The 17,174-nt window shown below is 29.0% G+C and overlaps 1 protein-coding gene across 4 annotated transcripts in view; it reads left to right on the top strand.

Annotated features, from left to right (window-relative positions):
• The window catches only part of LOC129989389 (synaptogenesis protein syg-1-like), a 223,882-nt gene extending 221,473 nt beyond the window's left edge, over nucleotides 1-2,409 (top strand). The window contains exon 13 of one of the 4 annotated variants that reach the window (XR_008785764.1): nucleotides 852-868. Coding sequence is in view for 2 of the 4 variants with exons in the window: in XM_056097902.1 (XP_055953877.1) it covers nucleotides 852-1,088 (237 nt within the window). In the remaining 2 variants the exon portion in view is untranslated. Of the gene's footprint in view, nucleotides 1-851 lie in introns of all 4 variants that reach the window. The other 3 variants (XM_056097902.1, XM_056097904.1, XM_056097903.1) reach the window with 3 other exon arrangements.
• The last annotated feature ends 14,765 nt before the right edge of the window (nucleotides 2,410-17,174 follow it).

Genomic DNA, 17,174 nt, shown 5'->3' with positions numbered 1-17,174 from the left:
TAATAATGCGGTATTGAATATTTTATTGGAAAGAATTATTTCATCAATGATTACTTATTTTTTTTGTGTATTTTGAATTATTGTGCATTGAAAGTTATTGATTCGCATTGTAAACATGGATAAAAATATTATTCAGATAATAATTCTAAGTGAATCCATCTAAGCTAGAAATTTTTTGAAATAAATTTAATGAAATGAACACATTTATGCATTTATAATCATTTTGTTGAAATGGTGACTGTTTTTATGAGTTCTGTTAAATTAAAGTTTCAGAGTCTTTTGTACACATAGCTATTGATTTGGTGTTTCATTTTTCGGCGGTGTATGTTAAAATTAATCCTCACCCTTCGATTAGTAAAATATGAATTACTTTCATCATTTGAATACGGATAAAAAGGAATGAATCAGAATGGTTTATTCTATCGAGAAGCATTATCATTTTAAAGTTATTTCGTCAAACTACGCATTATTTATAACTAAATATACAAACTCTAAAGTACTCCATTCGTTTCCTTTTCTATCTTTACTTGATATTCTATGGTTGGTTTTAGCAAAATACTACATTTGAATTTTTCTGCTATGTTTTACTATTGCTAAATATGAATTTTGGAGTTGTTTGTACTTGTTTACTGCTAAACACATATTTTTAACCGGACATCTATGGTCTCTCTGCATTGGATTTGAATAGTTTTTATTATAGTTTTGGTTATAAAAATGCAGCAAAAGAGAAAAATTATTTTGAAAAATAAATCATCTTTATATTTTTCACCAAGAAAATAAAATGAAGAATTCCAATGATTCCCGTAATGTATTTCAATTAAAATTACATGTTGATATTCTTTACTTTTCAGGCCGACAGAAACGATAACAGAGATGGCATAAGTTTTGGCAGCTTGGAGTCTAGCGTCCTTGAACCTGACCACAGAGATCAGCCAATTGTCACAGCCACCGCGACCATCAACAACAGCCGCATAAAAGTGCATCCCCAAGCGAACATCAACACTCACGAGACTTCTAGTATGCGTGGCAACCATCGTTCCGATTACCGACCATACCAAAGTCCATCTGTAGAACAGGCTTACATCTGAACAGCTTGAGTTTCACACCTTCTGGAACTAACTCACTGAACACTTCACATGATGAGCCATTTTTAGATCAGATACGTTTCCTGTTATTGGTAAGACTCATTGACTTACATCTGAACAATTTCACCTTTTGGTACTGGACGTTTCATTTGATCGGACACGCTTTGTGCTGATGGATTAGACTACTTTCTTGATGTTGGCGAGACACATTAAGACTTATGCATCGTGGCGTACGGCTTGTGTGCTAACGACGTCCCGGTGTGACATCCACTAATTTGTATTGTGATTTACTTCCGGATGTCATCGTCCTGTCCTTGAGTGTTATTATGTTCATATAGACCTAAAATTCAGGGAAAGATCGAGTTCCCTAAATGGGACTTCCTAGTGGACATGTATTCTAGGACAAGATGGAATTTTTATCATTGGATAAAACACATACCAGTAAACTAAATGTGTGTTAAACTTGGCGCTTATCCTGAAGGATATATACTTCGCTATGATAATATATGTAATACGTTAGCTATATACATATACTGTCTTGTAACTACATCTGGATAACCCTAGAGCGAATATTTAAAGTTTTGCAGGAGCTGTGATTGGGCCATGTTGAGATCGTTAAAAACGAGCTCCACATTTGATGTTGATATTTCGAATTTTAGTGCAAAAATTAATGAACTGTGCATAGAAAATGTGTATGCATAGATCATAACCTGTTTTAGCGATGATGAATTAGAGGTTATTTGTGAAATTTAATACAAAGTCAAATGTAAAAAAGAGGATATATGAAGTTTATATCATATATGTATGCTTTATGTATTATTTTATGAAATTTATTTATTATTATTATTTACTTTTCATCTAGGATGGTGCAGTGTAGTAGCAATCTGAGAGTGTGTAGTAAAACTAAATTATTTTAACAAATTAGAAACTGATGAAAGAAACATTACAATTAATTACTATTATTTTATAAAATTTATTTACATTTTTTTTTAACTTTTCATTAAAATGTGATTTCTATTATTTTATAATATTTATTTGTAGGTTTTTTTTCTTTTTTTTTACTTTTCATTTAGGATGGTGCAGTGTAACAGCAATCTGAGAGTATATAGTAAAACTAAATTATTTTAACAAATTATAAACTGATAAAAGAAACATTATAATTAATTACTATTATTTTATGAAATTTATTTACATTTTTAATTTTTATCTAGGATGGTTCAGTGTCTAGCAAAGAGTAAATAGTAACACCAAATCATTTTAACAAATTATAAATTGATAAAAGAAACATTAAAATGTGATTACTTCTGAAGTCTGTGTTATAAAGCTAATAATTATTCAAGTATTTAAAAGTATAAAGATATAAAAATTGTATGTATTTTTTTGGTTAATTTACTGTAAGCAAAAATATATTATATCAGAAATGAATATCTTTTTTTTTTTTTTTTTTTTTCTTTTCCGTGGATAATTTTCATAAATTTTTCAAAGGACAATCAAATCTAGTTGATATAATCTATTTCAAAACAATTTGGAAGACATCCATTACAAATTAACTTTTAGTAAATGTTGACAAAATAATTTTTTTTATTTAGTTAGATAAGGAATATTTAAAATTTAATATTAGAAAATATTGATCCTAAATTTGTTTGAAGGGGTAAAATCATGAAGAAATTTTTAAAGAAATGTTTGCCTTTTTTTCATGTCCACACCTAGCAGTAGTTTTCCTGGCAGAAAATAAATGTTGTTTAATTATTTAATTTTATGTTTGAAATACTTTTCAAAGAGTAAGTTTCAGCTTCATAAAATGTTAATGTAAATTATCATGCTATAAATTTTGATGTTTTAAGGCACGAGATATTTTGTATTAAACTGGAGCGGAAATTTAACACAAGCGAGCTGTAAATGTACTAAAAAATGTATCTTCGCATGAATCACTTGATGTTACCACTTAATTTGCTTGTATTTATGGAATTTCTAATAAAGTATTTCAAAATAAAATTGAAAATTATCATTTCTTTCGTTTGATATAAAAAAATGCTGAAATGATTGGAAAGTAATTAAGAACCATTTTCATATAACTAAATGCCGGAAATACTTTTCTTTTTTTACAAAAGAAGTATATCTATGAATTACAAGATGTATAAAAAATCCTTTTAAAAGAAAATATTTCACAATTTTTTGTAAAATCATTTTAAAGTTCTAAGGTAATCAGTCAAGTTGATGACAGACATTACTGATACCATAGTTTATAGGGGGACAACTTTATTGAAATTAATGGATGAAAAAGGAATTGCAAACCTCTGTCTTTATTTATTTTAATTATTAAGAAAATAAAATATAATTAACTCAAAAGAATGGGTTTTATAATCGAAACATTTTTTATTAAAATTAATGTTATAATTTTAGAATGATATAATTGGTCAGAAACTATTTAATTTAACTAGTATTAAAAATTTATAAACAAAAAAAATAACTAGAAGATTTATTATTATTTATTATATTATTATTGAGCTTGAAAATTTGATGTCATTCCTTCATCATAAATACAAGAACAATTTATTTAATTATAAAAAAAAAACTTAATTTCCTTATCCATACAACGATACAGTTGGGTCATACATTTAGATTCATAAATAAAATGAATATAAGATGTGACAAAAAAAAATAACTTCCAAGCAAATTTAATGTAATAAGTATAAAATTTTTTTTTAATATTTCTAGAGCTTTTTTTTGAATCTTCATGTGAAAAAATTTAAAAAATGATCTCGCAACTATATAAAATAAATATTGAGAGTACTCTCGATATTTCCTAGCAGTAGTGGCAATACGGATGTAAATAAAATACTATTAAATAGATTTAAATTGCTATTAAAATTATTCATGATATTCTCCAATAAAGATGGCAACTTGGAACAAAATAAATAAATAAATTTATTTAAAATGTATACAAGTAGTTTAAAAAATGAGGTAACAAAAGTTGTCACGTATATGCGAGTTAAATTATTTGTCTAAATAGAATGGAAGATTTGCAGTGTTAAAATGCCATCAGTTCGAAATTTCCTTAAAAAAATGGTGGCGTTGACATGGTACATGTGCAGAGATTGGAATGCTAAGTGTTATTGGGCAATTTACAGCAAATGACGTAACTACTTTAAATAAGAATAAAAAGTCTTTTTAAAGCATTGCAACGCCAAAACTTTCAAGGTCTCAATTCCCTGAAATTTGGTTCAGCGTTTCCGTTTGGAGTATATTAGAAACCTTTTCTACAGTCCATAGCTCGAGTCAAGTGATTTTCCTCTCTTCGGGCAGAAGAAAAATCTCTTGGCAGGTTATTATTTTCGAACATGTATCGAAATTCAGAAAGTTATCTTTATACCGCTTCACGACTTAGATTTTGAATTCTTCTGTGCCGGTTTCGATAGATTTGCTTAGTAATTGCATAAAAGCTTCAACATTTTTAATAACATAGCGAAAAACTTATACGTGCCAGTACTTTTCTACTTTTATCAAAATCCATGATTTCATAACTGAACCATTTCTCTCAGACGCATTGTTGTCTTACTTTTTGAAAAATGACGTATAAAATATATTCGTTCAATATTATAGACCATGGATATATTAAGTTGAAAGTAAACGCACATCAAATCAATGAGGAATTTTAACCCAAATCCAATGCAGATCCGCAATTTTGGGTAAGAACCATTAGACGCATTTCTTCCATCCAGTAGAATTTAATTTTATTTATCGGGAAAATTTACAAAATATTGCCAAACTATATTCAGTTTTGGAATTCATAGAGAAAATATAATATCTCATCGAAAGTTCGAAATCGAATTTTTCATAATTATAAAATATTTTCTATTCATAAGTTACATCTATTTTTTAAAAAAAAACTAATAATGCATTAAGAACATTTGGTGTAGAAATCTAACATATCCTATTCTGAGATTGGCATTTCATATAAGACAAAAATGTACTGTTTTCTTTCCATTAAAACAAACTTTTTCTTTTTTAATTCAATGCACAGCTTTCACAAAAACAATGATACGCAACTTCCAAAATATTTTACTTTTCAGATAAAATACTTTACACTCAAGCTATTTTGCGACTCAGCAGCTGCATTATTACTACGGAATTCCAAAAAGGATGAAATGTTTTCCCCACGGAATATTCAAACAGAGTCTAATCTTAAAACAGCAGCACTCTATTTATCTCCAAATGGTGTTTAATGACCGATTCTCTGTCTCAAAAAAAACCTACATCCTCGCAGAAAATGATAACCCCAGAAAAGAGCCAGCCTCGTAGACTCTTGCGAACGGGTTAATACTGCTGCAAGCAAAAGAAGTTACTTTTAGGATTAACTCCAAATGCAGAAGCACAATATTGATCAAACGCATCTCGAACACCATTTTGTTCCTACGCTACTTTACGTCGCTTTCATTTCCTTATTTGCTGGAAGTATTTTCTTTTATACGTTCTATGGGGGCTCTTCAGTATTGGTTGCCGATGGCTACGGGGAAGTTTCGAGGACAATGATGATCTTAATGGTACCTATATTCTACTTTGGCAACAAATAGAAAAAGGCACATATCAAGACCCTTTCCCCAATCTCTTTGTTTTGAATTGGTTTCTGCTGTTTTTATGTCAGGAATTTAATTATCATGATCGTTGATGAAAGATATTTGCATATGTATTGTTATTGATAGTAAATAAGTAAATTGTTTCATTTCTAGCTTATTGAATTAGATGACTTCTGGCCGAATGGGAGGATTCCTTTTATATTTTACTTGTTTATAAAACAATGTATCAAAACGATATAGTGTATGTGTCTGTTTTGCAGGTAATACATATAAATAACGTTTCAAGAATCAAAATGGTATTATAATGCAAAAAAAACCTTAATAATTTAAGATACATTTTATTTTGCATATATTATTTATTTAAAGATCTGATATTGACAATAATTTTAAACGTAAGCATATTATTTTATTTATTAAATAACATTTTATAAACGGGTTGATAATCATAATTCGAATTTATTGAATCGTGTCTAATGTAAACAGATAAATACTCATGTTAAAAAATCCTTCTAATCTTTTAATTTGGAATAATATTCATTTATACGCGAAGAATTGACGCATTGCGTCATACATCCATACACTTTTTTTCAATTTTATTATTGCATACATTTGCCTGTAAATATTTTATCAATATTATTATTACATAATAGCATTTGATCAATTTTATCAATTAAAATCAATTAGATGATAATACGAGATTTTTCCTTAATATATTAAAATGCTAATATATTAAGTGCTTCTTATGAATGAATTTTCGCTGATATAGGAAGGCTTTAATTACCAAAATTGTTTATGAACGTTGCGTGCATACATTTTATAATCATAATTTACATATTTATAATTTTATCTACACTTTAACAATAGAGATAAACTGGAATATTATGCTCAATTTTTCTTTAATAGTTTACATAGCATTTTTCTTCAAAGGAGTGACAAAAGCGCATTGGAATGAATAAATTCAATAATTTAAACTGTATACAATATTTTCACTCAAAGCCCATCGCAATATACAATTCAAAAACTAGTCAGCGCAACCCATGACGTTGCATAGCGTAGTTATACACACACACACACACACGCACACACACGCACGCACGCACGCACATATACGTATACTCACATACACGAGTGTGTGCGTTTGAAGACATTTTTTTCACCCTTAATAAGTTTAGTTTAAATATTGATGTTTGCGCGCAAAAACTGACAGATAGACATACATAACAAATAAACATTCGACAGAAACTGTTATTTTGCAGATTCACGGAAGGGCATTTTACTGGACTGCCCAAAAATTTTGAAATAAATTTTTTAATGATAAAAATTTCTTCTTTTATATATTTTGTACTAGCCGCCTTTGGCGAGCAGCCGGTTCGCCAATTTTAATGCTCGTTAAAATTTTAATAATTAAATATTTTATGTAATTCCTACTTTAATATCTTCTTCATCAAATATTTTAAAGCTTCAAATTTTGATAGTCAAATAATTCACTCATAATATTATAAAGGCCTTCAGTCATAACGTAATATGTATCTCTCTAATTTTCTGTCAGCTCCCACAGGATTTATGCTTTAAATGGAAGTGGAAATGATTAACTTGCAATTAATATAATAATATTTTTTACTGAAACAAAGCATTTTTTTTAATAATATGATTACTGAAAACAGAGTCACTGAGCATTTAAACCTTATGGGCACTAAAGAATATCTTTCTTAATTTATGTAATATCTCAAGAATTTGTCAACAAAATCTTCCCTGATTCATCATGGGCAGATCGATTCATTAACCATGTTTACTTTTAAATGAATCAAACACTAAGAAAATGAAACGAATCGTTTAAAATAATCGGTCGGAAACAGGTTAAAAAACTATTTAAAAAACGATGCACTTAAAACTATAAGCCTATACAAAAATATATAACTGACATAAATACAATTTAATTACAAAAGCATACAACTAACCTAAAAATAATTTAAATCAAGTCCGCATCCATTGAAAATAGTTGTGAACAATCCGAACAAAATGAGCATGCGTGAATTTTCAACGCCAGTTATGGTAACGAAAATGCGTGAATTTTTCTACACCTGTTGGGGTAACTCTATGCAGATTAGAAATTTTTAATTTCCTTTATTTGGTTTTATTTTAATTCAAAATTACTTCATAATGAACCTGAAAGATCTATTAATTAATAATGTGTAATTTTAAATGCATCAAACATTAAGAAAATAAACAGAATCGTTTGAAATAATCGGTCGAAAAATGATAAACCTAACCTTATTAGCGTGGGAAAAAGAAACTGAAGCCTTATTCATTTGGCGTTGGGAAAACGAAGATTTTTTTGACGGAAAAGTTGGCGGTGGGGAAAATGGAAGATTTTTTTGGCGGGAAAGTTAATTTTTAATTAATAATTAAAATTATAACTAAAAAATAAAAACAGAAACCCCAGGTGTACATTCCAGACCTCCAAGGTATACATGTACCAAATTTGGTAGCTATAGGTCAAACGGTCTGGCCTGTAGAGCGCCAACACTCCCACACACATTGAGCTTTATTTAAGTATAGATAAAAGAAAGAAAAAGTTAACAATTTTCAGCCTGCATCTATAATCTGTTGTGATTAATCAACTTATACCATCTATAATAAAGATATATTTTACTTCCCCGGTAATAATGTCGAAATAAATAATAAGCATTACATTCAAGCATTTTGCACATTGATCATCGACCATTTCAATATCAGCAAATTCGGCACGCAGCGGCATTGACCTGCATTTGCATTCTACCCACTCCGAGAACCTGCTGACAAGCAACACGGAATCCTTCTCAGCACATGTCAAAATTGATTGATGATTCGCTCCCTGTGATTGACATTCGGCTTCCAGAGAAATTGAATCCGAGCTGAATTTCTGTGAGCACCAAACCGGAAATTGCAAAGATGAAGGTGGAGCATTATATATGATCAATGAATCGAGTGAAGTAAGCAATACATGAATCTTTTACGAAATTTTTTGTAACTATATTGGAAGTAAGTGGTAAATATGAAATCCAAATTGAAGAAATTGCTTTATATTGCATGAAATATATCACCATAGTTAACACATATTTAAATTGACTTTGAAGATGAAATTCAGTTGTATATTGTGATAAATTGCATGAAATAATTTTAAGCGGATTAAATCTGAATTCAAAAGTGATTGATATATTTAAATAAAGCCTAATTTTAACACATTGGTTGTCACATGGATCAACTGTGATTCACAACTTCCGTGATAAATTCCTTATTTACACTTACTATTCGCACGTGCAATTCACACCTACTTTAATAACCTCGTCATTATTACATTTAGATATAGAAAAGAAGCTCTAATCTAAAAATCTAAGTATATAAAAGGTGAAAAATATATGTTCAAAGTACGACATTGAACTTGCTAAGTATCTTTAACTATTATTCTGTTTCTAAAATAATATTTTAAAGGCAAATTAGATTTAAATTAAGGTTGGTGCTCTTACTATTATCTAAAAATAATTATGGGTGGATTTGAAGCTTCGAGAAACCAGACAACATTAACCTGATGCAATCACTTGTAAAATTCTACCTCACTGCCAACTAGGGATTGCAATACCGGACCAAAAGTTAAATACCGGTATTCGGTATTTTTTAAATCTTAATACCGGGATACCGGTTTTAATACCGGTATTAGAAATTTTAGAAAAAGAAAGAAAACACAGGTGTTTCTTTGTTTTATTTGCCTGTTTTATTAGAGAGTGTAAATATCACAAAAAATAATTTGTAACTTATAAATTATAACAGTATATAATCACAAAAAAGTAAAGAAACATTTTATTTATTTAAATCACAAAAAAAGTGTAAATATCACTATTCAGTCTGGGGTACTATTACAACTTTTTGAAATGTGATTTAAAAAAACATAATGCATCCATTGTACTGTCATTAAGCCTGAAAAGTAATTTTGTGTAAAAATGACCAGCTGTCGAAAACGCTCTTTCGGCATCTACGCTAGTTGGTGGTACTGTTAGCAATGCGCGATATACTTTTTTCCAAGTATTTACCTCTAAATTCCTGATCTTCAAATAAATCGATTTCTCGTCGGATGGTTTTGCATATAGCTGTTTTCTGTATTGTATTTTGGTTCGTTGAAATTTTTTTATTTATCGCTAGTTCTAATTTTTGTTCAAGAGACAATTCCTTTTCACTATCGACAGTAGTGACATCATAATCTTCGATAATTGAATTCGAATTGATAATTAATTAGCTAATTAATTGTCCCCGTTATGGAGACATAAAAACAAAAACGCATACTATTTTGCTATGTTCGCGATACCTGAACATATAGTGGAGAAATTTTAAAAATTTCCAGTAAATACCGAAAAACCGGTTTTTAAACTTGTGAATACCGGTATTACAAAATTGTGCAAATGGCTCAAAATACCGGTATTCGGTATCCCGGTATACCGGTATTGCAATCCCTACTGCCAACTTGAATGACAGTGTTATCTCGAATTCCTATCTGGTTTGCATGCTTCGATAAATATAAGTGCCAGACTCATGATAAAGCATAAAAGTGAGTATCTTCAATTGCTCATTGCAAATTTGGGGACTTACGTAACTACCGAGGTAGAAGTCTGAATGCTTACATTTTGAGGAAAGTTATATTACTAAGGAAGCTCACTCACATCAGAGATTTGCTTGAAAGAAATCTTAAAGAGCAGGTTACCGTGGGATTATATAATTCGTAAATAATATATAATCCCACTATATCATCAACATCAATTGAACTTTCCTCGTTTTATTTTGTCATATAAAATCACCTAAATGATGATCAGTACGACATTGACAGAAAACTGTTCCATAATACAGTACACAACACAACACCTTTCGTAAGAAATATGTTCCGTTATTGGAATGGTGATAAGGGTACACCATTTACATACTTCCAAGACAAGTAAGATTATTTATCCGGTGATTTATCATTCAAGAACTCATATTCAATCTCCAGGATATTTAGATTACAAGCTGTAACCGCCTCCTTGAATTACAATACTGAATAAACAGCGTTGTGCCAGTGAAAAACAGAATATTGAAGCTGAGTTCTAAAGGGCGTCAGGCGTAATCTCTTCCATAAGAGGTACATCCAGTCTTTGAAATGGGGGAACTCATTCTCTAAATACTGCTATATCCAACTTATATTCGAGATTGGCATCAATACTATGGCTTCATACAAAAATATCTGATGTGTTCGATGGAGATTTAAACTACATAATTATCAGACCAGAGTTATCAATCGAAGTATGTAGCTAACCTTAATAATTGCCTTTATATCAGTACGATGACCAAAGGAATTGAGAAATTCCCGACTACAAAAAGTCTCGTCATTTTAGCGATGAACAAAATGGAATGTTTAAGTAATAATTATATGTCTGTTGTAAAAGTCATATTATGTAAAAAGACTGAAATATTTTTATTTTGAAACAACAAACAAAATATTCTTACTTTAAGATATTTATTTTCTAATAGCAAATCGAATATGTATTGTGATGTAATAACCTACTAGTTCACGAGCACAAATCGAAAAAAAAAATATTCTCAAAAGAAAAGAATTCTGCATAAAATGACTTCAAAATTTATATAGTATTTCAGTATAGGCTCAATATTTATAGTTAGCCTAATACATATAATAAAGTCTTCCGAAAACAATGAAAGTTGTGTTATGAAAAGTATTATAAATATATAATAGTTTTGTTATGAATAGCTCTTAAAAATTTTATCACTGAAAAACATAAAAATTATGCATAACAGAAATTTTACGTTTGAATTCATTATAGCATAATATTGCAATGAAAAGAAATTTGTTCTATGTGTACCAAAATTTGAAAAAAAATACTTATTTGGTGAAAAAGGTAAATACTGTATCCTTTTATAATAGGGATTCGTGTTAGATACATTTATAAAAACGAATTTATGAGTTTTAGGTTTTTCAAACCTATACACATTGTATATTTTTGGAATCAGTAAAGTACCTCAGAGAGACTAAATTAAAAAGACTACGAGACTAAATTGAAAAAAAAGTATTCATTTTTTTTAAGATTCCCCTCTTTTTCCAAATGCTTTTTGTTGGCTACGATAAGGTCGTGGATTACATACGAAAGAAAATTTTAAAAAAAATTTTCGGAAGGAAAAAGAAGGTTTTTTGAACTTTTCAAATATAAGATTTGTAAGTCTTTTTCATCATCTTTAGATATGAATTTTTTATGCTTCATTATTATTATAACAATCAATCACCACACTTTTGATGAGTGATAGAACGGACTAATAAGATTTCTATTAGGTAAATAGAAGATAAATATGTTATTAGTTCTGCTAAAATATAGATTCTTACGAATTAAGATGAAAAAAACTATAATAGCCCCTTTACAAAGAAAAAAAGAATTCTTTCGTATATCATCTTTCTTTTGACATGAAACAGAGAATAATCGTTCTGCAAACTTTAAATGTTCCAAAATACAAACATTTCGAAAACTCACTAAGTAAAAGCAGATAAGTGATACAATAGTGATTGAAGATGAAATAATTGAGAGGTTAAATTTTAAAAAGAAAATAAACAGGGTGATTATAAAATGAAATAGTATAATATGATGCATAATTGATTAGAGAATTATAGTTACAGGCAACAGTAATTCAATATAAGTACTGAAGTTTATAAACATACATATTTTAAATGAATATATATAATTATAATATGCATATATATAAACGACACGGGAAATGAACTAATGCATATAAACGAAACAGAAAATGTCAAAAATTGGATAAAACGATTGTGTCAATTTTTAGTTAGTGAACAGAAATATTAATTCTAATAGGTCCAAAATATAGTTGTAGATTGAAAATGACAGGTTTTAGAACAATTTTGAACAACAGAATTAGAACAATTTTGACTATTTCATTTTTCTATTGAAGATCTGATATATTTGCTTGATAAATGCTAGTAGGACGTCGAAATTATGCTCATTGAATGACACTAATAGAATGCTAAAAGCAAGAAATCTCCATTCTTCAATATGCTCCGGTTTTCTTCATTAAATCTACTATTCTTTTATTGTAATTTTCATAATAATTCCTAAATTGCATTTTAGAATAAATTATTTTTCTATCTTTAAACTTGTTTTGTCTCATGTTTTTCCTTAGAATATAAATATTGTAGTAAGCAATCAATTCATTAAAAAAAAATACTTTTTAACCCTTTCTAGGGCCGTGGGAAGTATGCTTCTCACCAAATTTATCAATCTTTGCATGAAATTATGTAGGTTGGCATCAGTTCTGACAATTTTTTTAGAAAGACAGAAACTTAGATGATTCAGCTCTTTATCTCACACAAAATGTTGTGTCTTGATTTGTTATTTAATTATTTATTAACAAAATTAATTAATGAATCAAATTAAATTTATCTAATAGGCTAAATGAATCCCCTTTCTTATTCTAATTTCAAGCCTAAAAATATTTTAACATAATATGAGTAGAAAAAAAATGGCTCTTTAAAGGATTAAAGTAGTATTCTAAACTACGACCAATAGTGAAATTTAACAATGAAAGTTACATAAAAATTTCTCAGATTTTTTTAAAATTAACTTTTAATCTCAAATATTCAAAATAAACTTATTGCTTGGGGGTAATATTTAACGTTTGATTTAATTTGTGTGCCTTCATATTTGGCAATTAATCAGGAAAAGATAAAATCCTGACAAGTATCATATGCTACCTTAAGATTAAGATCTACAAAAATGCATTTATCGCAACACAAATGTGTCATTTTTAGTGACAAACAAGCATATTGTAACATATATGCCATCCTTTATTTAAAAGAAAGAGATATCTGACACATTTTAATGACAAATTAAGATGAATTATGACTGATGATTTGTCATTTCAGAAGAAAATTCCTTTCTTTTTTTAGATTCTTGAAAACGGACAAAAATATGCTGTCCATAAATACCTTCAAGTTAATGCTGGTTTTATTTTACTTGTGTTCCCTTCTATTTTTTATTTTATTATTTAAAATGAAGAATAGATGTATTTGTTTCTTGCTATTTTACTTTGGATTCAAGTAATTAATTAAGGCCCAAACGTTTTAAATCCAGTTGTTTTATTTTGTACATAAAAAAATGTCGCTTTCTTACTTATAATATGTAATTAAAATTATTTTTGGTATTTAATATCTTACCGAACTCATGTACATAGCTCCTGTTTTAAAAAACGTAGCGAATCATCTATAACAGATATCGCATTGACGGCCAAATTTATTGGAAATATCTAACAATCACAACTTGTCTTTTTTCATCTAAAAGATATAAATTCGCCATATGCCATAAAGAAATGCCTTTGTGACTGGAATTCTGAATTCTGACTGGTTGAGTAGTAGATCTTTGAGTGAATTATTGACAATGCATCAAAAACTATGTTAGAATCATTGCGATATATTCATTCCATATGAATTCCGCCTCGCAATGAAGGCAGCACTGCATTCGTATGGCAGGGTCTTGTCTTCAAGATGCAGAGCTGAAGATTCGAAACTCAATTCTATTAAAAGTCTATAAGAAAGGAATTTAGCACACTTTAAATTTTACTTCAGTTAGCGTCCTTTCGCTGACGCTTGTAAAGAGCGGGGTGAAAGGTGCGTCATCTGACAAATGTTGAAAATCCCGATACTAGTTTGGAATTGTACTCTCAGTCGGAATCTCTTTTGATGTTAATAAATGATATTTTAAACCATAATTGAAATAAGTTACCTCAAAAATTATTTATGGCTTTGATTTAGAAGATTACGTAATTACATATTTTCATATATAATTCTGGTTTGGTGGATGTGTGAAATTTTATTTTGATTGGATATTCAAAAAACGTTTTTGAATGATGCAAGTATAGTGGACATCACTGAACCATATTTTTCTAGATGACCGGCAGATAAAAACTTTATATTGCCTTTTAAAATGGCGATTATGCGAAGAAAAAAATAAATTTTCATGTATTTTCTTCATCAATAAATAAGAGCTATTGTTGCCTTCTAACTCAAATGAAGCTACTTAGTTTATTATCGTCTCATTTAACAGATCAATTAATTATCGAAGGACACAACAAGAAAAATAATCAAATTATTTGCACAAGAGCTATTTTACGAATGACAGATAAAATCTTTTTGAAAGAATCAAAACCGTCTTAGATAATATCTAAGCTCAAAAGAGGAACTTTATATAGAACAATATTTTAACTCCAATAATCTTTTTTAGGTTGCAAATTAGTTTTTGATTTACAACAACACTTACTTTCGAAAGATATAATTTATACAAAAACTAATCTAAATTTAGGACCACTTTCTGTACCACAAACATAAATTTGTGCAATCTCTCCTATTCATTTTCTTGAATAAAATTCCGCAATTTTCAGTACAAATTATAAATTTGCTATTGATTTTCGCTATAAAGAAATAAATTTAAATGAACTAACCGTAAAACAAGCTCATCTTTGCATTATAATATGTCCGTGATGAACCGATTTGATCGAACTAACAAGATAGGGTAGGTTGGCACTTAGTGAAAGTAATATTGCCCCCATTAGGTTTGTCCATGCAACAACCCCATACGAAAGAAGTATGAATTTACATCAATATGCAATTAGTTCTCTCCCTCACCATTTCTATACTTAACAGCGAAGCGAGAACCTGCTTACTTATACTTCAACTTCTCCTCTCCAAATTTGAGTCCCCCGACAGTAGGACAGATAAATGGAGAGAGCTAAAATTATTATCTAATAGTAATATAAAGTTTAATGGATAGGTTTTCTAGTTATGAAGAAAACAACTCCATTATAATTCGTAAATCTCAATTCTTCCAATCTCAACATCATTGCAAAATGAAATATCTGATTACAGAGTGATCATAACACTATCGAGAAAAATTTGTCTCTGCCAGGTATTTATAGATTAAATCAGTGTCAAATGATTTAGTAACACTAGGGAATAAAACTATCTCCTAGATGATTAGACTATAGACAACTTAGGGTGAAACTCTTACATATTAGGGGTTCAACCAGTCCTTGCGCTCATGATAACTGTCAACGTTGAATGAAGAAAAGAAATCAATAAAGAGAATTCCAAATTAAGATTATTTGAATGAGACGAACTTTGAGACTCTCTTGCAATGTAGATTATAAAGATGAAATAGAACATTAATTTTTAAAAAAATATATTTTTCTAAGTGATTTGATCTGTTATCTCTCCTCAAGACTCAAACTAATTATTTTTTATTGTCTTGAATAGTTTACAAAAGTGCCACGCCACGTAGAGTGACTCAAAATACCAGAAAGTAAAGCAATCCGTTAAGTGATTAAAGCACAAGTATATTAGGCGAGGATTGTGAAATCCCAATAATTTAAAATTGTATGAGCCTGCTAGTACATTATGTGTGGTCTTTCTACAGCAAAAGATAAAAGTCCATTCCAGCGAAGCATTTTGATAAAATTTTCAGTGAATAAATCAGTGAAAACTTAAAATAAAAGATTTTTGTTTTATTCTTGCGAAACTACAAAAAAAAAATTACTTTGATTTATTCTAACCAAAATCCATGTACATCCATGCAAAAGAAATGATGAAAAAGTTAGAATAAAGAAAAAAAAGAACAGATATTAAGGCTTCTTTGTGCGAAAATGATTTGAGCACAGAAGAAAATAAAGGAGATAACTAAAAAAAAAAAAAAAGAAAGAAAGAAACAAAAAGAAAATTAAGGTCTAGAAGTTATTCCGAGCAACACCTTCGTGACACGCGCTCGTAAAGAAAAAGTTCTGGCAGCCGAAAATTGTGATTAACTCCAAAGAACTCCTCGAAATCACCTTCCGCGCTCTTTAAGAGCCGGCGTTAAAGTTCTGTGTTCGTAAATTATCTGAAAGGAAGGGCCAATACATTATGACCCCAGGTACTATTTTACCTATCGCCAAACCATTGAAAAATATAAATTTCGGATCTACTGCTTAAAGCATCAATGGTCACAGTTGAGTGCATTGTGGTACGATTTGGATTTCTGGTTATATATTTCGATATAGAATATATAACCATAAAACATATTCTATATCGAAATATATAACCGGAAATCCAATCAAAAATCAGATAATTTATATACTTTCTTCATTTTTATTTTGATAGTTCATTAATTTATTTGTTCCCATATTGATTGTGCATTATGTATATTGTACTAAACTATGAACATTACGCAATAATGTTCATAGTTCAGTGTATTGTGGTATGATTTGGATTTCTGGTTATATATGTCGATATAGAATGTATAACCATAAATCCAATCAAGAATTTCGATATAGAATATATAAACATAATATACTTCATTTTTATTTTAATATTTCATTTATTCACTCAAATATTGATTGTACATTATTAAACAATGATGTTCATAGTTTAGTGTATTGTGGTATGATTTGGATTTCTGGTTATATA

The sequence above is a fragment of the Argiope bruennichi genome, chromosome 10 (genome assembly GCF_947563725.1).
Source record: "Argiope bruennichi chromosome 10, qqArgBrue1.1, whole genome shotgun sequence".
NCBI lineage: Eukaryota > Metazoa > Arthropoda > Arachnida > Araneae > Araneidae > Argiope > Argiope bruennichi.
The sequence above is the reverse complement of the archived record's forward strand: the minus strand, read 5'-3'. Positions and strand labels throughout refer to the sequence as shown.